Raw genomic sequence first — 22,880 nt, 5'->3', positions numbered from 1 at the left:
TCTGTTCCTGTGCGTGAAGCCGTAGGTATATCAAGCAGTTAAATATTCTTCAAGTTCAGAAAAAGGACATAACATGTCTGACATTGCATTTCTTGGGTGACATCACCTTATGATGAAAATAGTCCATTTTGGAGCTCTGTTTTAAATTTTTGAGAAACTTTATAGATGGAGAACTTTCTGAAAGATTGCTAATAAACCTTGGACTGTAATACTGATACAAGCTTACCCTTTCTGAAGCCAGGTATATAGTTTGTAGGTGTGTAGTATTGTACTGTAGAGCCTTTCTAAAAAGTCTTGCTTAGACAACTGTACCAGAGCCCACTAAATACTAATAAAATTGTTCTTGTATTGAGGGGATTCCTTCCCAGAAGGAGATGGGGTATTGGAAACTGATGACATTATTCTGTGTACATACTTATCTCCCTCCCCTCTGCTGTTTTCAGCCATATGATATTGGAACTGTACTTGGAAATTAAGAAATCTAAAAGGAGAAATTAAGCTTATTTTGTAGGATACTTTGCTTAAGGTTTTTAGTTTTCTGACTCGGAAAGCTCCCTGTGGGTTTTGAAATAGTCCAGGCTGGGGACACTGCAGAAAATGTATTTCTGCTATACTTTCTTATAAAAAGCTTAATTCAGTCTCCCTGGGAAAATCCAGAAACAATTTCCCTTGCCTACAAATGTGCCAAAAATTGTATAAATTTGCAAATGATTATTTTTCCCTCTTGGGGCATATCTTCACAGTAGATTGTCAGTTTTTGCAGAACCTTGTAAGTCTTCCCAAAGTACCCTACAGTGAAAAGAATAGGTAGTCATAAAAAAACAAAAAATCAGAAGCCTAAACCCCAGCAATTTAGTCATCTGTTCAGCAGAACAGCTTTATATGTTTTATTTACAATACATAACTCTTGCTTTAACAGACTCGGTCTCATCTGTGAAGAGATTTTCAGGGTTCAAGCTTTACACTTAAATGTCAGAAGAACTTAAACCAGATGTACTATATTTTCTATTTTTTAAGCATGATACAGTCCTATATTCTCCATACATTCCATACGTTTCTGCTAGAGAGAAGGCAGTAGTATTAAAGTTACTGGACATGTGGTATAGCCACAGAATATAAGATAAATTTGCCTTTTGTATTAAATAGAATTCTTTAGAATGAAGCTCAAACAAATGGTTGCAAATATGAAATGTTTTATCTTGAGTAGGTAAATGCTCTCTCTCCTACTATTTTCAATCCCCTCTCATACTTCTCTCAAAGTGTTTCAGGATGGTTTTAATTTCTGTTACAGTTTAATTTCATTGAGCAAGATTTGTAAAGGAGCAAAGTACTTGCACCACCTTGTCCTGTTTTGCTTTTCATTTCTATGTTTGCCTAGCTCACCCTGTATTCATTTTCATCAATGTGGTCACTTAATCTAGATACTTAAATTTCAAATTCTACTTGTGTAAGAATTGAATTTTGCAAATATAATGTTAGTTGTGGGTATATTAGCATGATTTACAAATTTCAGATTTAGGAAAATAATTAGCTGAAAGACAGCATGTGGAGAAGTTGCCAAAACGTTTGGCTGTGTGCACAGTAGTTTTTCTGAAGGTGGTTGTCATAAAAGCAGTCATTCATCACTCTGAAGTCTGGGAAATCCAAAGGCAACCAGGTGAGTTTGCAAGTGTGCTCTGTCATCCTTGAAAGGCAACAGAGGTGACCTAGTCCCCAGTGACTAGGGAAGGGCAAGTGCTCTACCCATCTTCAAAAAAGGCCAAAAATAAATGTGGGGGACTAGAGGCCTGTCAGCCTTGCTGTGATCTGTGGGGAAAATCACAGACCAAAACATCTTGGAACACATTTTTAGACACATGGAGAGAAGAAGTTGCCTGAAAATGCTTTTTTGCCTCACTGAACTTTTTGCTTTGTCAGTTGAATTGCACCAAATCTCCTGTCTTACTGCATTCAGGAAGCTATTATATATAAGTTCTGCATACATTATGAATACATTAGTTACCAGAAGTTAGAGGTAGGCGGTAACCATAGGAAAGCAGTAGGAAGTAGCGTTTTTATGATGCATATGATAATTTTATACTGATATGAAAGGTAATCGTTATATTTTGCATTGATTGCAGCTTTGTGCACAGACCAATGCTTCTTTAATTTTCTCTAGGTAAATCCTTTAAAGGTGGAAGGTAAATCCTTTACAGATGGAAGACAAATACTATCGTATAAAGATCTAATTAAAAAAAAAATTCAGCTAACAAACAAGGCAAAATACTATCTATTAAACAAAATCAGATATTTTTTGAAACAAAAACCTGTATTGCGTCTCAAATGGAAGTGTGCTGAGGTTGCACTGTTATCATAGAACATACAATGTTTATCCCTAGAGTCACTCATCGTGCCAGTACAGTAAATTAATACAACGTCCAATGTGATGTAGCAAAAGCTAATACCTAGAACTGTCTAGTAATAGTTAAATTTTCCTGCTTACTTGATTAGCTTCTGTTGTTTGCTCCAGAATTGGTTAGGCAGTTACTCTCTACTACTCCTCCATAATCAAATAAAATCTTAATGATTTTCCTTAAATGCTTAACTGGATTCCAATATCCACTGTTAGGAAAATAAAAATTTGTTTTCAGCCATTTGCTGATTATAAGCAGAGCCAATAACTTGTTAAAGTTACACAGTACCTCCTCTTAAAACCCTATTTTTTGTTGCATGAATTTACAATTCTATCACATTTTTTCAAAGATGGGTCATGCAAGAAAGTCTCAGCATTTGTTTGTTTGTTTTTCTTTTTTTAATTTCACTGGTAAAGACACTGGCAGGTTGTTCACGGTAAAAACAGCTTCATCAGCAGTGGCGCTTCTATTTTCTTTGAGAAAGTAGAGGGTAGCATAGGCAACTGCTTTTAATGTCAGCGCTGACGGAAGCTCAACCTGGATAAAATCAAGATGTTGGCCAATGCAATCAAAAAAATCATGGATTTGAGACTTTTTGATTTACTATGCCTTTTAGTCATTCAAGTCCACAGTCTATGTAAATTACAAATTTCTGCTAAATTCAGGGAGCTGCAGCTTCTTGTTTAGTTTCTGTGCTTTGTAAGCTAGAAATACGAAGTTGTCCAGTCACTTATACTTTTGGTGACATCCAATATGGATTAGTCTTATTTTGCTGAGTAAACAATGTCTACAAAAGCTATGTAAAATTCAGACTCATGTTCTGGAGTTAATAGTGCTTTGCATTTAGTTTCCAGATGAGGTACAAATACTTGCTGTTCAGAGCAAATCATTTTACAACTTAGCAATTGAGCAACTGTGGCGTCTTCATGCTTCACCCAGTTTTTCAGAACTTCAGTATTCTTTAACCAACAACGTACGAAATAATCTTATTAAGTTTACAGAAATGATGAAGGAATCGACCAAGACTTAGAACTTGCTATGCCACATTGCATTAACAGAGTATCGTATGGCCTTTACTTCAAAGAACCTATAGTCTAAATGAGTAAAAGCAGTTGCGGACTTAGAAAGTGTTATGAAGCACAGCAGAAGACAGGAAAAATGGCAAGCAGAAGCGTCATTGATGTGGCATTATCTTGTTATGGCTGTAGTTGTTAGGAGTTCAGTTTAAATTCAAAAGAAAGGGCTGGGAAGAAGGCTGAGGGAGTCCTGGGCAATGAGAGGAGTGAGTGCTGCTGGGGATAAAAGTAAGTGGGGAAAAGCAAATATGGAAGAGGGGGGAAGGCTAGAGGGACCGCTGCAAACCAGATATGATCCAGTGGGCTCCAAACATTTTCAGTGTGCAAAGACCACTGACTTGGCTGCTCTTTAAAGCTGTCCTTGCTGCCTGGCGTCTGTCCCATTCCTCCCCCAGTAGCACACCAGGGAGGGGTAGGGTATCATTGGGGTTCCTGTACCCCAAGGACACAAGGGGCTCCCCAGTCAAGTTCTGCGCCCCACAGCCTCTGCAAGACCTCGTCTTCCCCTCCTTGCCAAGCACAGAAGTCCCCGATTTAGCTCCTTCTGCAACTCCTCCAACCATCTGGAGTCCATGCCTCCTTCAGAGCAGTGGAACTAAAGTAGAAATCTAAGAATGGGGTTTGTTTGCATCAGTTCAGACTACTGTTGTCTTCTTTATTTAAATTTTAATTAATACTTGTACATTTGGGTATCTTCAGGAAAATAATATGAACACAATTGAATGTTTAATATAGTACTTTATGCCATTCTGAAATAACTTTTAACAAACTTGTTAGAAGCTTTAAAATATTTTGGGTCTTTAAAGCTTTCACACTGGAAAAATCTAAATATTGAAATGCATAACTTACGGAGGAGGGAAGACGCTAGATATTGAAATGATGGTGTAACTTTTCCCCTTTTGAAAGAAACCAAAGCACACTGCATTTTTAATGTTGATAACTCCCCATTAAAAACTTTAAATGCTCCTAAATGACTTTAACTTGCTGAAGGACTGCCTTTTTCTTTCAGATGTGTTAGAATTCATATTAGCACTACTTTGCCCTTGTTTCTGAATTATTTTAATGACGGCAGCCGCTCCACCAAGCTGTCTGTCAAGATGTGGGTGGCAGGCTATTATTTCACTTCATAAATCATAATTTACAGGGTTTTTTATATCCATCTTGGGGATAAACACTTTATGCTTTGTGTTTTCAGCAGCAATATAAAATGTAATTGATACTTAAAGCAATATGTTAGAAATATGGACAGAGAAAGCCAGGAGAGAAAAATCACAAATGTTTAGTTTTTCTGTGGGTTGGTCTACATACTGAGCATTTTTTCCATCTGATTTCATATTCTTAGCACTTCAACAGAGGATGATGATGAATTACATTTACATGATTGCTGCCTGTAGGTTACTATAAGGATGTTTCTTTAGTTACAGACACTCAACAGATCAGTTATCTCAACAGGGTCATTTTGTACAGTTTCTCATGCTGCTAAATAAACTTATCGCTTTGTGCTATTGTCTTCCAGATTCATGAAAAACTGCATTATTATGAAAAACAGAACCCAGTGCCCATACTCCACGGTGCAGCAGCCTTGGCAGATGATGTAAGTGTCCCCTGCTGAGATCACTGGTACCAAGTCTCCCAAAAAACTGTCTGCAAGCAGAACTCCTCATAGCGCAAACATATGAATGTAATCCTGTGAGCTGAAATCATAAGAAGCTGCAAATGTTTCCAAAGGTGCTGTCATCACCGGGCTTGTTACTGATATTACTTTGATTTTTATTCACTTGACTGTTATAAAAACATTGCATCTAGATAGCCTCTTGTTCTGCTTTACTAACTACGTAATAGAAATTACAGGTTGGAACTCTACTGGGAGGGGAAAAGCTGTCAACTATTAGTGTTTTGTGAAAGTCACAGACAAGAGGAATGCTTTGGAAAAATAAAGACAAATGAGATAGCAGCACTGCTGACAGAACATGAAAAATGACAGATAATACTACAGAAATGAAGCATATGAAATGCCTAGGAAGGAGGCTTGTTAAAAAAAAATCAAAAGCTATTTAAGAAAAAGTACAGTAGTGATTTATTGATATTGGAGCTTTCCAAATTACCTTCATAACCAAAAAATAAATTGTAAAAGTGGTCGGCATTGATGGAGTAGTTAATTTCCTGTTACTATAATTTTTATTTTAAAGAAAAAAATCCAACCTGCCATTTCTTGCTATTTGGTTAGTTCTAGGATTCAGATGAATTGTGCACACACCTGTGTAAACTATGACTGAACCTGAGGTAGGCCAGGATAGAGAAATGTTTAATAACCTGTGGTTTAGGTGAAATCCAGAAATCTTTGTTGCAATTGATGATCTCAGGTTGTTTTTTGGAAAAGGCAATATGTATTAGGATCCATTTCAAATACAGCATGTTTGAAACTTCACATGCTTTATAGATGTGTTAAAATCTTAACTATCTTTTTATATAATTAATAGCTTTTGATTTTTAAATTTTACAAATGGTTAGATGTTGTGAATTGAGAATGGTAACATTTTAACAAAAAAATAAATTAAACATATTTTAAGTCTATTGAAAAAAGGATATAATGTAATTTAATCATGTTTCAGTAGGAGGAGAGCTATATCCTGTAACATACCAAATATAATAATGCATTAGCTTTGACATCAGGCATATATTAGTAATATTTTTTTAACCTTCAAGTAGCTTTGAATGATGTTGATAGTAATTTTGAAAATTAGAAAGCTGGTTGAAATTCTCTTCATTAAGTTCTTGGTGACATATTAATAATCCTTGTTAACATTTGTGTTATGGATCTCTGGGCTAAAATTCTTAATAAGAATAATTTCTTATTTTTGGATGCAAAACTTAGTTCTTGATATTTTCAGAAATGCTGAGCAATCTCATTCTTTGTTCAGCCCCATTTAAAATGTATAGTTTTGGAAATCCCCAAATTAAAGTACTCTGTCACTCCTCAGTTGAGAGAGGTCAGGGTTTTTAACCCTATGAATGTATTACTATGTATATATGGTAGTATTTTCAAAATGTACATATGTTGGGATATGAGTGTCTCTAGGCATCTGCCTACTTTTTAAGCACAGCTTCTTTTTAAAGATCCTCTTGCTGGTTCTTCATTTTTGCTAATGTGTAGCTGAACAGCTGGTTTTATGGGCACTGTCCCATAGAATGAGGATGTCCTTTGGCATCTGAAGTCAGGCTAGCACACTGCAGGATTTTCTGTGTTTCAGTAGTTATCAGCAAACTTTGAGGAAGCTAATTTGCATGCAGTGGGTTTTGTAACTCCAAAACCCATGAAGTTCCAGGATTAAAGTGCTATTCAATTTTTGGCATATTTGTCTGACTGGTTGTCAGCTTCAGGGATTTAAGAGTATGTTGGTGATATAAAACACACTTTTATTTCAATAGGCTTTAAATTAATGTTTTGTCTTCCTAGTGATAGTAACTGTTCTATAGTTAAACAAAGGAGATATTCTTATTAGCAAGTGAATATTTCCTCTTTGATTTAAAACCCAAATTTGAGGTGCTGCTAACATAACTAAAAACTGTTCAAAGAGTGTGTTTTTATTCTTGTGTTATTTTTTAAAGCTATTTTAGAGGTAACAATAGTGGTGAGGCTTCTTTTCTAAACATTTTCATTTTCCTAGCTGCCATACCTTCTCTCTCTTCACCCCCAGTGACTTTTAGGCTGAATTTCCCATCAGAGATTCTGTTTGCCTCTTATTCTGGAGCAGCAGTGTCTGATGTAGGACTCTTGCTTTCATGCAAATGTTCTAAACATTGCTGGCAGTATAGGTATATACAGCAAATAAGGCCTCTAGGTTATTAGAAAGGCTGTTCTGGCAAAAGAAGTTTCAGAACTTTCTCCAGAAGCTTTAAACCCCCAGGCCCCACTGGTCCTCATCTCGCCCGCCTCACCCCACATCTGCCCCTCTCCCCTGGTTTGTCTTCCCCTCCCTATAGTGGCAGCTCTTCATAAAGAACTTGGTGAAATGTTACGGTTCCCTCAACAGAGAATTGTAGAAGAGGTTCTCAGACAGCTTTTCCTGCAGTCTTTGGCATAGGTGGTGATTCGCACAGTATCAGTGTGCCCAAGGTATTCCATATAGTTTGTTCTTCTGCTGGTAGCTGTCACAAATCTCAGCACTTCAACAACTACTAAAAATCTGGTCCAAAACTCCTAGAAGCACAACAAGCAGCTCTGGTGCTGTTTCCTAATCTGGAAACATGGCTTTGTCGTCCTCCTCCTCTATCAATCTTTGTCTTCCTCCTCCTCTTCTATTATGGGGCGTTACATGTGCCTTTAAGACTTTTATGGAAATATTTGGGAAAACCTTGTAAATTATATGAGTGAAAACATTTTTAATTGTTTCATCTCTGAACAAATATTTTCTAAATTATGAGATTTAAAAGTCTATTAAAGCAATAACAAAATGTTCTGTTTCTCACTGTTCTAAACCTTATGCACCTGCATTTACATTTGCACCACCAAAGCAAACACCAATTCTGCTGAAGTTAATAGATGCTTGTGCACAATTCATCTGAGAGAGAAATGCTGAACCAGTCATTCTTACTGAGTGATTACTACTCTTCATCAGTGAAACACGAATGAATAGATTTTATTTTCTAGGTGATGCATAGTACAAGCTAAGGAATTAAAAGAGAACCAAGGGGAACCTGTGTCATATACCTGCTGTCATTCCTATCACAGATTATTTTCAGCTTTGCAGAGCTTTTCCGTACAACATGCAGGCTAGATTGCAGTCAGACTACCTCAAAACTTGGCTTTATGTGCCTAAAATATTTCATTCTGACCTTTCCTACAGAGATCATTTTCTAATCTTTCAGTATTAAGACACAAGTATTGTTAAGATTAGCATTGATGTATTTGATGGACTTTTTATCTATGAATTATAGTTAAAAGGCCGTGGACTGTAGGTGATTAATTTTTGTTTTAGTCCTGTTACCCCTCTATTAATTTGAAGGTTAAAAAAAAAAATTAAAATCATGTCTGATGTCTATAATTGCTTCTAGAATTAGTCTATTATATATAATTATGCAAAATATACTTCTATCCATTTATCTTGAAAATGTATACAGAATGAAAGTACGGATTTAGAATTAGGCCAGACGAATAAAATTACTTGCTGCAAATAACCAATCTTTTTTTGAGACATTTTTATGATACTGATTTAATGCAAAGAAAATAAGTGATTATCTGAAATCACGTTTTGGATTACGAGCCATGTAGCTTCAGAATTTTAAACTAAAGTTCAGTGTTGTGAAATATGTTTTACCTTTTCCTTCTTCTGGAAAAATAGTTCGAGTCTGAAATCCTGCAGTAAAATATGCCTCTTGAGTCCAAATTAGTTGAGAATGTCGTGATAAGAAAAACTCAAGACGTGAGCCAAATAGCCGTGGGATTAATCGTTAGACTGCTGCTCTATTGTTCACCAAGCCACAATTTTGTAGTATAACCAAACATAAATTACTGATCTTGTTGTTAGGACGTAGTTTGTGCATTTTAGGGGCTTGAATTGCTGATGACCTGTTATAAATGATATTATGATTAACCCGCTTCACGTTTAACAAGCTCTTTCCAGTGTATGTGTAAACATAATAAAAGGTTCAGATTGCTTGCACTGTAGGGGCACTTTGCTTTCTTATCCCAGTCCTAAACAGCACAGCTACTGTGGGTTTTTGGAAGCAGTGTGGATTTCACCACCTCATTCAAAACTATTTTTTATAGACAGTGTCAAAGTTTGATCCAGTCATTTTTACAAGCAGTCCTTTGTCTGCACGCAAAGGACCATTCACTTAAATGAAGTGCTGGGATTTGCCCCCATTGCTATAAATCAGAATGTGATCTGGCTGCACCCTTGCCAGAAATGATTACTTGTGTTAAACTGAGCCAAAAGGCCTGGCTTAAATCTGGTCCACCGAGGGCCAGAAAAAGAAGCGCGGTGATTGATGGTGTTTTTCTTCATGCTGGCTTCTGTTTGAACACACTGGAAAGTAATAACCTTGAACAAGATAGATTCTGGGTTGTCACTGATGCACTGGGTAAAACAACGCTTTGCTAATGGTCTTTGTGTCGATTCCATCTCCCACCCAGCTGGCTGAGGAGCTGCAGAGCAAGCCACTGAGCAGTGAGATCAGAGAACTGTTGAAACTCCTCTCAAAACCCAATCTCAAGGTGAGGATGTGTTGCACCTGCAGAGTGCTTTCTGCATGGGTGTCTGCATCTGCTTCCCTGGGCTGTGGGGGAGTTTGTCTGCTTTAACGAATATGTGTGCTTTTAAGAGAAGTCGCAATGTTAATCGGAAATACCTGTTATGAAGAAACACATTTAATGTTGCCCGTAAATTATTATGCTGTAACTGATATTTATAAAAGGAATTCAGTGGAAAGCCATTGATACTTACAGTGGATATTCCAAAAAGTAGATACAAGATTTTTTTTTTGTCTTTTGCTAACTTGTATTGCATGTGCTTAATAAATTTATTACAAATGTGCTTTTACTAAAAGGTTTTCAGTCATACTATTGATTTAATTGCACCGTGCATAAGTAGCGCAACCTGGTACTTTCAACAAAATTCCTGATGGATATTATTTAAAAAAAAAAAAATCTAATTTTGAAAACTTTCTGCAAAACTCCTGGGATTCTCTGTGGTGCTTTTGGGGAACTTGATACCTTATCTGACAGTAGGCTATAGAACCATTGCATCACTCAGGTTGGAAGGAGGTTGTCTAGTCCAATGTGTTGCTCAAAGCAGGGTCAACACTGAGTTCAGAGCAGCTTGCTCAGGGCTTTCTCCCACCAGATCTTTAAAATGCCTGGGAACAGACATTCCACACACGTTCTGTGCAGCCTCTTCCAATTCCTAATTATCCTCCTAGTAAAAACTGGTTTTCTTATATCCAGTCAGAATCTCCCCTGTGTATCATTGTTAATGCACACTATCACATTATTTTTCCACTCTAAAGAGAAGGAAGACCTTAGTGCTGTAGATGCATATTGCAATGGTAATTAAATGCAGCAGTTGATAAGTTTAGAGGAAAACTGTAGCGTGGAAAGGAGCTCTTTTTAAGACAGTTGCTTCTTTGTATTCCCTTTAAAACACTGATCTCAAAACCTCAGACACTATTATATCTTCAAAGTGCTACAAAATTTTAAAGATCAATTATGCCTCCTTTTTAAAGATTTTTGCACAGTTGGTTATTCCATAGTTTGCAAAGTGACAAACTTTTTCTCTGAAGGGGTAAGCAATGCCAATGGCATATTACAAGAGGAACTGTTGGTGCACCAAATTGCAGAGATCCTGAGCTTCACTGTAGGTATTTCCTTAGTGACTGTCCATGTGTGTTTCATACTTCTGAAGTTTTAGTGGATTGAGCCTGAAGACAGCTTGTTTGCCACAACTGCATCTCTCCCTCTCCCTTTCTTGCTTTCTCTTTCTCTCCCCACCCCCAACCTCCTCCCTCTCTCTCTCCCTCCTTTGGAAGCAGTTAAATGCAATGCGATAATCTTAGTGGAATTTCAGGGAAACAAGTGCCTTACCCCCAGCGTGACTGAACAACTGCAGTAACTTAGCAAATGTCTGTCTTGGCTGCAGGGGGAGATGGCCAGCTGCAGGGTACCAAGCCTTTTGCATGGCCAGACTGCCTAATCCTGCACAAGGGTGCATGTTTCCCTGCCCTGCATAGCTCGCAGGTGTTTGTGTGAGTTAGGGGAAAGAACTGACAGTATGCGTGACATTTTTGCCTATCCATTATCTTCTCCATCTGCCATCTCATGGCAAACATGCCTGGGAGAGGTGGTAAATTATCACTGCTCCCTCCTCCATCACGTTGACTAGGCGGGTGTACTGCATTTGGTCAGAGACTGTTTTAGTTGAGATTCTTCTGTGGATTTCCCCTGCTCTGTCTTGGGCAGAAAAGGAAAGGAAGTAAGTTGCTGGGACTATTTCCAGTTCCTCCCCAGAGATGCCCTTGAGTCTGTTCAGCTGTATCTGAGCTTATGCTGTACATTGCATAAGATTTTCTAGCCTTTCACTATTAGGTTGATGGCTGGAGAGGGTTTGTTTCTTTCCTTCTAGATTCATAGGGCAAAATGATGTCTAGAAAAACTCTTTCCCTCACATCTGAAATTACTTGGGATAACTGATTCGTCTTTCCCAATGATGTTGCATAGGCTTTATCTAAAAACTTGTATATGCCTTAATTTGGGATTGACTTAAACTGCCTGTATGTTATTCTGAGGGGGAAACTTTCCTCTCCTGATCTGGCTTGTAACTGCAGTGTTAGCTGGAGCCAGCAGGAGAGCTTCCACTTTCCTTACAGCTCTGCTCTAATGTTCATGGCATGATGAAGGATGGTTAGGATTAGTTTACTGCACTATATCACTACTTCCACAAGTTTGGTGGTGTAAATGAACAGGACTAGCAAGGTGATTATAACTTCGCAGGTTTGGTTAACATGCCAAAAAAGGCTGGGAGAGGTTTCCACCAACTGTCTGATTAGATGACTATTTCTGTGTTTTCATTTTGTGTTACAAAATTGTTTTGTTGAATATATTTCTAAGTGTTTGCATCTAATGAGTAAAGCTTTGACAAGTTTGTGGTGTTCATGGTTTTCATCCATAGAGAAATGTTTTAAAGAAGAAAATAATTTCTCTGAGGCAGTTATATTTATCAGACCTGAGATTTTCAAAATGTCCTAAAAGTCATTCCAAGGTTTTGTGAGGTGCATTTTCTTTTGGAAAAAAATAAATTGGGCATTTCTAGTCTTTTAAAAACTGGACGCAGTATCCAGTTACACTGAGTGGTTTTTTTCCTGCTCTAAAATGTAGCAACCTTTACCATAATTAAATGAACTAATAATGGTTGTGGTTTATCTTTTCTAATTAAAGCAGAACTCTGGAAGTAGAACAGAGCACGTAGCTCTGGGAAATCAAGTGGATTTGTTTATCTGTGTGTGAGATACTGCATTTGCGTTCTAGATTTAAAATATAATTGCAGAGTCCCATGGATGCAGGCCACCCACATCTATTGTTTTTAATTTCCAGTGTTGAATAAAGACTTACAGTTTACATTCTGTAATCCTGCTATACCTTGTTAAAGATATCAACAAGTAAAACAGTATTTCCATACCTGAGAACCCAAATCCAGTTGAATGCGGTATTTGGTTTTTAAGCAGACTAGAAATTAGCTCTTTGAAACGTATCTTGTTATCTCTCATTCAGAAAGCCTAAGTACAGCAATGCGTATCTTCAGCCCTTCTCCGTCATAACCACAAGTGTGCAATCAAATGTTTGCTATCAGTTGAGGAAGATAACTGTTAATAAACGCTTACACTTCCAGGGTATACGTATGCAAGTTTAAAAGGTCTGCTGAGTTGGCTGTTAAAAAGCAGCTTAAGAGTTTAACATGTTAGAGTTAGAATGATGGTAAATAACCAGAACTAGATGTACTGAAACTTATATTGCTGTGCTTGGGTTTTTTAAAGCTGTGAGGTATGTGGAGATTTTGTTTGGTTGGGTTTATCAAGTTGCAATAAAATATATACCTTAAAGATACAAAGCATTAAGATATATAGATTCACGGTCAGGCCAGGCCATCCTGTGGGCAGTGCTGCGTGGCTCTAGTCTGAATGGTGTTTGGACCTAAGCGAGGACGTGCTTGGGTGATTTGAAATGCTGGCTGATCAGGCTTGGATCCGCCTGCCGTAGCTCTCTGTAAACATATTTTAGACTTCTGAAAGTGAAATTTCTGTCTTCCACTGCTGTCCGCGTTTCCCGGGTGTTGTAGCAGCAGCACTCACCGACGGTTTCTGTGTTGCAGTGGGACAGGCTGTGGAAAGCCTGTGTGCTGGCAGCATCACCAGGTCTTCCCCTTTCCTGCTCCGGTCCCACAAGGCAGACAAGAGCTTGATGCACCTGCACAAAACTTGCTAAGTGCAGACCCTGCCTGCTGGCCTTTCTTCTGAGGGGTGTTTAGGCTGTTTTTTAATCCTTTCCATTTGTTCAATGTAGACGCTGGTGCTTTAAATTAATTGCATATTAGATAATCTGTGTAGTGCTACCACTGTTTCCATTATAAGTGTTAGCTAGTGTGGTACGTCTGTTATAACCTCACATGAACAAGGAACGGAGGGAGGACTGTGGTGCTGTGTGGAAGGTTTTATTCCGTATAATTCAGGCTAATGGGCTGTATTTGAAGGTGGTAATTCCTGGCCTGTGTGGGACTGGGTACTGCACCCACTCCTGGGTTTTTCCTCAGTTCCTGGAATGACTTTTTAAGACTTTTATAATTCCTGAGGTGTAACCATGAATTAGATTATTTTTAACCCTATTTCAAGCTTACTTTGCTTATTTTATGGAGGAAGCATTTAGAAGATGGTTTGTGTTTTCACGCAGTTTGGGTTTTACATTCCAGTTTTGTTCATGGATTTACATTTACACTGAAGTTATATGATTTATACGTGTTTGAGTGAAACACAATGAGGAACTTATGTAATACACTGTTCTCCATGTGTAAAAGAAAGGAAGAAATGTCCCTTAGCTTCCTTGTCTAATGACAACATTAAAGTTACTTAATGTATGTTGTAAATACGCAACATATGAAGCCTGACATAACACTTGTCGTGGCTTAACCCCAGCCAGCAACTAAGCACCACTCAGCTGCTCTCTCACTCCCCCCCCCCCGCCCCCCGCCGTGGGATGGGGGAGAGAATCAGAAAGAAAAAGGTAAAACTCATGGGTTGAGATAAGAACAATTTAATAGAACAGAAAGGAAGAAACTAATAATGATAATAATAACAATGATAAAATGACAATAATAATAAAAGAATTGGAATACACAAAACAATTGATGCACAATGCAATTGCTCACCACTCACCAACTGATGCCCAGTTAGTTCCCGAGCAGCAATCCCCCCAGGCCAACTACCCCCCAGTTTATATACTGGACATGACGTCCTATGGTATGGAATACCCCTTTGGCCAGTTTGGGTCAGCTGCCCTGGCTGTGTCCCCTCCCAACTTCTTGTGCCCCTCCAGCCTTCTTGCTGGCTGGGCATGAGAAGCTGAAAAATCCTTGACTTAGTCTAAACATTACTTAGCAACAGCTGAAAACGTTGGTGTGTTATCAACATTCTTCTCATACTGAACCCAAAACATAGCACTATACCAGCTACTAGAAAGAAAATTAACTCTATCCCAGCCAAAACCAGGACAAGGCTAAACATCTCTCTTACAGGAGACTTAATTTTTTTTATATTTTCTATAACATGAAGACTAGAATATATAGTGGGGATATACATGAGGAAATGATGTTTCTGATTTAAGAGAAGACACTCCTGTGTGTGCTTTTGTAAAAAATATGAATAATAGCATAAAGAAATAAGTATTTTCAGCTTTAATGGTTTATAATTTGGAGAAATTTAAAGAACTTATGTGACAGAAAACAGAATGTATGTGAAGAGGGGAGTTGTACAGAATTTTGAAAATAATGACAAAGATTTTAAAAATTATGATGCATCAGGTAGGCACCAGTGCAATTGAGAGAGGTGTCTTTATAGCCCAACTTGGCTTTTTATGAATCTGGAAGTATTGCTATTGTCTGAGAGCACTACACTTTTTTTTTTAAATTAGCTACATTATCTAGAGACAAAATATTTTTCATTGTTATGCAATTGTATAAATTGGAATATATAATAGGACGACTAAGATTCAAGATGTTAACACAAAATATATCTAAAAGGGAATTTAATTCTGGATTTTTAATGCACATGTCACAAGTTAGCAAAATCGTCTTATCTGTCAGTAGGGACTCAAATGGGAAGAAGGGAAGCGGGCAGCAGAGTTACTCTGTCAGTGATGGGGCAGAACCCCAGTGACAGGCACTGTAAGAAAGGAGGTGTAGTAAATATGACAGATGATCAAACTAAGAATGAAAGACTTTAAAGCTTCCAAATTCTCTTCCACTTTTAATTAAAAAGCTTTCTTGAATAGTAGCTCTCAGTTCCTTTTCTAACAAGCTGGAAAAAGCTGTGTTCTTTTGGGGACAGTGCCATAGCTCAAGAGCATAATTGTTATTTATTTTTAGAATTATTTGAAATCTACAAAACTAAAACAATTAACTATAGGAATTACAATTTTAGGCACTTATTTTGTTCGTGTGGCTGTAAACAAAAAAAACTATAACAAGAATGGACCTCTTTTAGTCCATTGAATGATGTTATCCCAATTATACTAACTTTGAGACAGGCTCGGGTTATATTATTCAGATCTAACTAGCTCTTAACTTCATGTTTATAACAGCGGTTACATTCCTGATCATTACATATTGAAATGAGCAATTTACCATTTGAAGTTAATCCCTATTAGGGTAAATTTAGCATGTTTTAAATTCATATGAAATATATCCTTTGTGGTCATTGGTGTAATGGGCAAAACAATAATTATTTTAAAAGCTTATGCCACTGTGCTAAAACTATTCTGAAGGATGTTTATACCTCTTAAGACCCAGAGGAAATTAAGCTTTTCTAACCTCCTAAGAATGCCAGGGGTGGTTCTGCCTGTTTCAGCAGAGTTTATCTTCTGTTTATGTGTGCTGAAAGGTTTGCCAGCTGCTAGTGTGAAACATAAACCAGGTACCTAAACAAGGGCACAAGGCAGGACTGTGAATGACTTCAGTGCATCATGGTACACAAGAATGTAAAGTATTTGGATCGCTCTGCGCACTGTACCTGTAGCCATAGAGGCAACAAGCAGTGGACATACTTGAAGTATTTTTCTTGGCTTCTCTTTCATTACCGTAGAATGAATAGAATTTTGGAAGTAATTTTAAGATAACTTGCAGAGTGAAGGGAAAACTGCTCTCGTGTGACTGGGAATGTTTTCAGATTAACTTATCCATGGACAACTTCAATGTGCTGCTGTTCAGAGAAAATACAGATTCTTTAAGTTGTTTCTGATTTTTTTAAATTGCTTTCAAATGGCAAAGATGCATACACAAAAAAATTGTAAATAGGATTTATGCTTGCTGTTTTATTTGCAATTCATTTGAGGAGTGCTTGACTTACAGTTTCACAAAACATAAACTATTTGCATTTGTGAACATTTTAATCTAATAAGTGCCTCCTTGGCTTGCTTTCAGAATAGAACCATGAGTTAAACAAAACTAAAACTGCAGATAATGAAGCCAGGGCACTTTGTTCTTCATATAAATGTTTCCTACGTTCGTTTAGGTTTCTTCAAAAAAAGAAATAGTGCTTCTTTTAGCTTGAAGCATACCTTTTATGTTCTGTTTTTTTTGTATTTACTGGGAAGTTTGTTCAATAGCTAAATAAATGCTAGCCTTTATTTGATAAACAACTGCCGATGCCATCATCCCTGCCATCTGAGGCTTACTAGATTTGTACAGTGGCCTAATAGACTGTTCTGATCAAAGTGCTACTTGTTCTCTTAAAAAACCAAACATTCTAAGCCTTTATCAGCAGAGCCTTGTAAAGCTGCCTTACAGTCACTGGCAAAAATTGACAATGTAATTTACTGTGCAGGAAACAGGAGGCATTTTTCTACAAGAACTTTAACATACAAAGCACTCAAAGGAAATATTGGGCTATAATAATATAAAACAAAATCTGGTTTTGCTTTGAAAAGTTCATGAAGTATTTCTTGTAACATGTAATTAAAAAAAATCTTAATCTAAACTTTGTCTTCTTTCCAATATTTCCTTTGTAATTAGATTTGCTGAGGATTTTCCATCAGGGCTTTTTCATTGAAATATGTGGTTTCTGCAAAGTCAACATTTTCCACTGGAAATTGTTGGGATTTGCCTACAACTGTTCAGGTTTTGCATCTGGAGAACCCAAATACAAATTTCAGGTCAGTTAACATCTGAGCTACATTTGGGCTGTTACTGTATCCCAGACACTTGGAGGATCTTTTGGCCCTGTTCCTTTAGAGACCTGCCTTCCCGAATGCGCTAATGTTTTCTGGTTTTGCTCATGTCCTGGGAGATTATTCTCCTCCTCTTTATGAAATATTCATGCTCACACATAGTAACACAAACTACAGTATCTGTTCAGGAAGCATAATTTCCCATGATTTATAACTTTAGTCATCAGTGGTCTTTGAGGTTTGCTGGTAGGATGGTTATAAGAGTTGTGCTCTTACATTAAGAGATTTTACTGTACAAACTAGTTTAACTTTATTAATAGGGTGAGCTGGAGTACACTGTACTTCATATGTTAACTGAAAAGTTGCCTACATAATCCTCATTTGCAAAATCAGATGCCATTAATTTGTAAATCTGCAAGAGCCTGCTTGATTTTGGATGGTATGCTGTAAAGTATCAGCAGTGAGAGAGAAATATTTATTTTCCCCTTAAGTAACATATGCAAATTACTGCAACAATAAACAAGGACCACAGCGCTGATTGTTTGATAACATTGGTTGATGGATAGCCCATAGATGTTCTGAGCATACCAGCCATGAAGCTGGGGGAGAGGAGACAGTGCTGGGGAGACTTTTGTTGGCAAGAGAATGAGATCGTTCTGCCCAGTGTTTCCTGCCTTTGAACTGTTTGCCACTTTGAGAAGCCCTCCGTCATGCACTTTGGCAACCTTGTTAGAGGAAAACCAGATTTGATTCTTAACTCTTTTCAGCTTTAGACCTTGACTTCCTATTTCCATTTCTGCTTGCACCTGGAATTTAAAGGAGGCTTTTACAGAAAACTTTTTTGGGGTGGGGACTGCTGGGAGAATACGTTGCTGTCTTTATTTTTGGAATGTTCATGTTACTGGAATGGAGCAAGTAAAACAAATATGTAATAGCAAAATAGTCCTTTTAAAAACAGCAAGGAAAGCCTTGATTTTTCACATCTGACAGGCAGAGAAAATCAGAAAGCAGTTGTGGCACTCTCTTAATGTGATAGGAGCTGACAGAGCATACATAGAACAATATACAACATATCATAAGCATAGATATAAAGGAGATGAAAGAATATTGCACAAATATATTTATGTAACAACCATCATGTTAGCCTGGAAACGCTCTCAGGTCTGTCTTGTGATAACTCAGCTGATGTCCAACGGACAGCTTGTCTGTCAATCTTCTTAGATGTATGGATATGAGAATGCTTGCTAGCAGCCAACATATAATAAGCAAAGTGATAGATATAATAAACAAAAGTGAAGCCAGGCAGATTGGCAGCAGAAAATAAAAGATTTGAAAAGTAAATCAAAGAAATTCTTTGGTTATATATACAGACTTTCCCACATGAAGGAACCAACTCTAACCCATGTAAGAATGTTGAATTGCATACACGTAACTATAGCATTCACATACAGCGTGTAAAAGTTGGCAACATTACTAAAGCTGGTAGTTTAGGAGGAGGAAAAAATCACTATGGATAAAATCACATCCCATTCAAGTAGCAATTCTATTCAGCTAGTGAAAATGGAGAAACTGCACAATGCAAAATAAATAGTCCCTTTTTTAGTTGTCATCTTTTTATGCTGCTTGTTCCTTCAGTGGTGCTTTTCCTTTGCATTTGCTGGGCCGTATTCTATTTGAACTCTCCATACACTTATTCAACAGTCTTCTCTTTTCTAGTTCATTGGTGAATCTTCAATAGTGGTCCAGTATGGTCTTGTAATCATTTTTTTTCCCCTTTCTGCATATTCCTGGGTTTCTAGTCAGTGGCAAGACTCTCTTCCCGTGATTATGTAACTTGTAAATCTATAAGTATCCTTATCACAAATATTTTAGAAAATTGTAAGCTTTTTTTCTTATACCTGCTATTTTTCTGGCCTTTTTGAAAGAATGTTACTATTTAAGAGGCAGGATTTATTCTACTGCAACACATCTGTTTTAGTATTTTATAATTCTTTGGTTACAACTTCATTAAGTACTTATAGAAGATTTACTTATATATAATGGTGAAGATAATACTCACTGCAGCTTTTAAGTTCTCTAGAATGATACCTGAATTAAGTGCAATTGATATATAGAAATACTACTAGTGTTCAATATGGGAAAAGCAGGCAAAAGTAATTACCTTAAAAACTAAACTGGTTCAATATTTTTAGTTAGGTGTCCATGTACTATGAGTAGTCTGTAGCTGAATTTAAGACTTCCATATCCTAAATGAATACATGTTATTATTTTCTGGAGGAATTAAGTATATCCAGATTCTTCTAACCTCATGGATCAGTAGATGTTTTTCTTTTCTTTTTAAGACTTTAGACGTCATGCTGCTGTCAAATAAAGCCTGGGTCATTTCTAAAAGACACTTTTTCAGAAAGGGCAACTGCAACCTCAGCTTTTACTTTTCTTTAGTTTATATTTTCACTTGATTTCTTTGGGGGGTGGGGGGCTCTTCAGGTGGTTTTCAACCAAGAAAAGATGCATGCTGCCACTGTAGATCCTTAATATTGTCAGGATGCTGCCACTTCTTCAAAAAAGGAATCAATCAAGGATTGCCAAGGTATTGGAAGAGTACTCCTGTCTCGGCATTTTCCACTCTGAAAACCATCTATTTGTGCTCTTGGAAGTTACTTAAATAGGGCTTAAAGATTCAAGAATACTTTGGCTACATGAATCGCGTTGCGAATGTAAGAGAGACTTTGTTCAGATTCTTCACTATTGATCTAAAATCAGAGCTTACTCTGCCATTATCCACAACTGAGGAAAACATAGGGCTGTCATCTGGAAGAATATTAACACCCTTACCAGATGACACGGGCGGGCTGCGTGTTTCTGTGAACACTGAGAATAGTTCGACTTTGGAAGCGTCTTGCGGGGCTGCGAACAATGAGCCAGAGGAAACAGGAGTCTGAAGATGCAGAAAGTTGACTTTTCTGTTGGCTATTGCCGTCTGGCTACCAGCTGCAGGTAAACGCATCAGTTCAGATTGGTGAATCTGAAATCAAGAAACTGCATTTTCAGGCAAGGAAATTACCCTTTTGTGAAAGGAAGTTCATATAGACATGAATAAAGTCCACCATAGTAAAGAGGAAAAAGTAATATATACTGAATATTGATCCAACTGAGACGTTGCTATGCTAAGAACATTAATATATGGTGGATATTAACACAAACCCACACATGTACTGTTTGTGTTTTAAGTATTTTGAATCACTACTGTGACCCAGCTGCACCAAAGTCAAATTGGAAGAGAAGGGGATTTAATTGCCAGCTGGACAAGCTTGAACTAGAGGGCAGCTCTGGTTTAAGTACAGATGGGACGGTTGCGAGCACGGAATGTTTTTTCTCTTTTGTACATACCTAACTTGTCTTCTCACACAATATATCATTTCTAGTGAATTTACAGAGAATATATAGGAAAACTATGATATTTGAAGGATGGAAAGAAGTAAATTAACCCTGATTTGGTTTTTTTTCCATGAATCAGTGCACCCATTGGTTTCCTGATTACAAACTGAAAATCATGCTTAATTTAAAGGACATTTTTTCATTTTTCGTACCATTACTGTCAAAGATTTTTTGCTTATGTCAAATGAATACTGTAAACTATTTTCAGTAGCAAAATGTGTTCATTTCTTTGGAAGTTAACTGATTTCTTTATGTAGTGTACATATTTAACTTGGGAATTTTATTCAGAACAAAAAATCTCAGATTTCTGTAGGAAAGTGATTAGATTATTGCACCTTCAGAAGGAACATTATTACTTTTCTGCCTGATAGGTGCTTACTGTAGTTTGTGGCCTCACTCACTGGGTCTACTGCCAAAAAAAAAATTCAGTTCACTGTTATCCCAGCCACCCTCTGGTTGCTTCAGCAGCACTACCAGGTTTCTCCTGCCTATAGTTCTATTGCTTGCTTCTGCTTCTAGATTATGCTTCATGCTTTAGCCAGGCTGGAGAATTCAGCTTGTTCTTATCTGGTAGTTGAGATGCCTGTTCTCACCTGCCCTGTTGTTATCTTGTTAACCCTTATCTTGCAACAGGATTAGGGTTGCACATACTCCTTTAGCAGGTAGTCTTGGTGGTAAAGAGACTGCCATATGCTGCCTTTTTCTGATGGCTGCTTCACCACCCATTTGCTGGAGAGTGGAATTAGGGAGGTGGAAGTCATCAGTACATCAATATAAAGTCTAGCTTGTGTACTCAAGATAGTAGATTTAAAGATGAATTCTCCTGTAGAAGAAGAAAGGTTGTTATCCCCCACCCCCCCTTATCTAAATTCTTATCTCCCTTTTCCCCTGTTAAATTTTGTGCTGTTTACCAGTTGCTCTTAAATGTACAGCTTGATTCTGAATACCTTGTATTTTTATTCCTTTCTTCTCCAAACTGTTCTCAAGTCAAATTGCTTTTCTGTCCCTAGAGCCTGTATGCCATCACCATTATGCTATAGCTTTCTGCTGATTTTATTCGCCCGCTTTCTAAATTCTTGCACACGTTTGGCTGTTACATCTCTTACGCTTCTCCTTCCATTTTGATGCTCTGATGGTCTTTCCTTCAGTGGGTCTGGTCTCCTCCCAGCTCTTTCAGCTTTCCTTCTTTGGTATCTGTCACTGGATGACTTCACTTGCTTGATTTTAACTTTATGCAAGTTACTCATAAATCAGTCTTTCCAGTCTTGAATAATTTTCTCAGTCAACATTTTTAGCTTGTCTTTTTGTATTTCTTCTGTAACCCTATCACAAAGGAAAACGCAATAGGGGTAGAGCTCTCTGGAGGACAAGCTCTGCCAGGTGAGTTCAGGGGCACGTTGCTGTGGTTGCTGATGAAGTTACTTTTCACCTCCGGTGTAACTTCTCTGTGCCAGCCTCAGTCACCATAGCAAAGCAAAGAGGTGGAAAAATGTCTCTGTCTCACCTGATTGATAGAGTTCAAGCTGAACTGCCAGAGAAGGTGGCCTGTGCTAATGATCCAAGCTGTGGACTGGGACAGCAAAGTCATGGGCCATTTTCTTCCATTTTGCTGACTGCTGCCAGGGCAGTAATCTACTCCATAGGCAAGGTAACCAGCAGCTGGGTTGGCAGTGTCGCAGTCTGCTGCAGCTGTTGGCTTTCATAAAGGTTGGTTTGAGTGCCTACAAATTTTATGTCGATAATCTTGACTATTAATTATTTACTTTTCTAATCTCGGTTTTTTCAAGTACCGTAAAGAAACAGGCTTTTGTTTCTTCGTCCATTCTGTCTTTCTTCTTTATTTAACTTACTGTTTTCTAAAATGTTTTTCTAGACTAGTAAATGCAAAATATTTCTGAGAAGTAAGGCTTAAATTGAGATATATATTTTCTTTAAATAAGGAGAATTTAAAAACATGAGGAGCTGTGTTCACAAGTCAGGGGCTACTGGGGGTATTTTTACTCTTACAGATCTCAAAATATAAACAGAAGCAAAAAATAATATAAA

General features: G+C 37.5%; 1 protein-coding gene across 9 annotated transcripts in view; it reads left to right on the top strand.

Annotated features, from left to right (window-relative positions):
- Positions 1 to 22,880, top strand: part of MPP7 (MAGUK p55 scaffold protein 7) — a 158,197-nt gene that overhangs the window by 82,079 nt on the left and 53,238 nt on the right. For 8 of the 9 annotated variants that reach the window (XM_052804997.1, XM_052804988.1, XM_052804979.1 and 5 more), the window contains 2 exons: positions 4,986 to 5,063; positions 9,606 to 9,686. In XM_052804997.1, coding sequence (XP_052660957.1) covers positions 4,986 to 5,063; positions 9,606 to 9,686 — 159 coding nt within the window. Of the gene's footprint in view, positions 1 to 4,983; positions 5,198 to 9,605; positions 9,687 to 22,880 lie in introns of those variants that run through there. The other variant, XM_052805006.1, reaches the window with a different exon arrangement.

Source organism: Harpia harpyja, chromosome 1 (assembly GCF_026419915.1).
Source record: "Harpia harpyja isolate bHarHar1 chromosome 1, bHarHar1 primary haplotype, whole genome shotgun sequence".
NCBI lineage: Eukaryota > Metazoa > Chordata > Aves > Accipitriformes > Accipitridae > Harpia > Harpia harpyja.
This window is presented reverse-complemented; position numbering and strand designations above follow the sequence as displayed.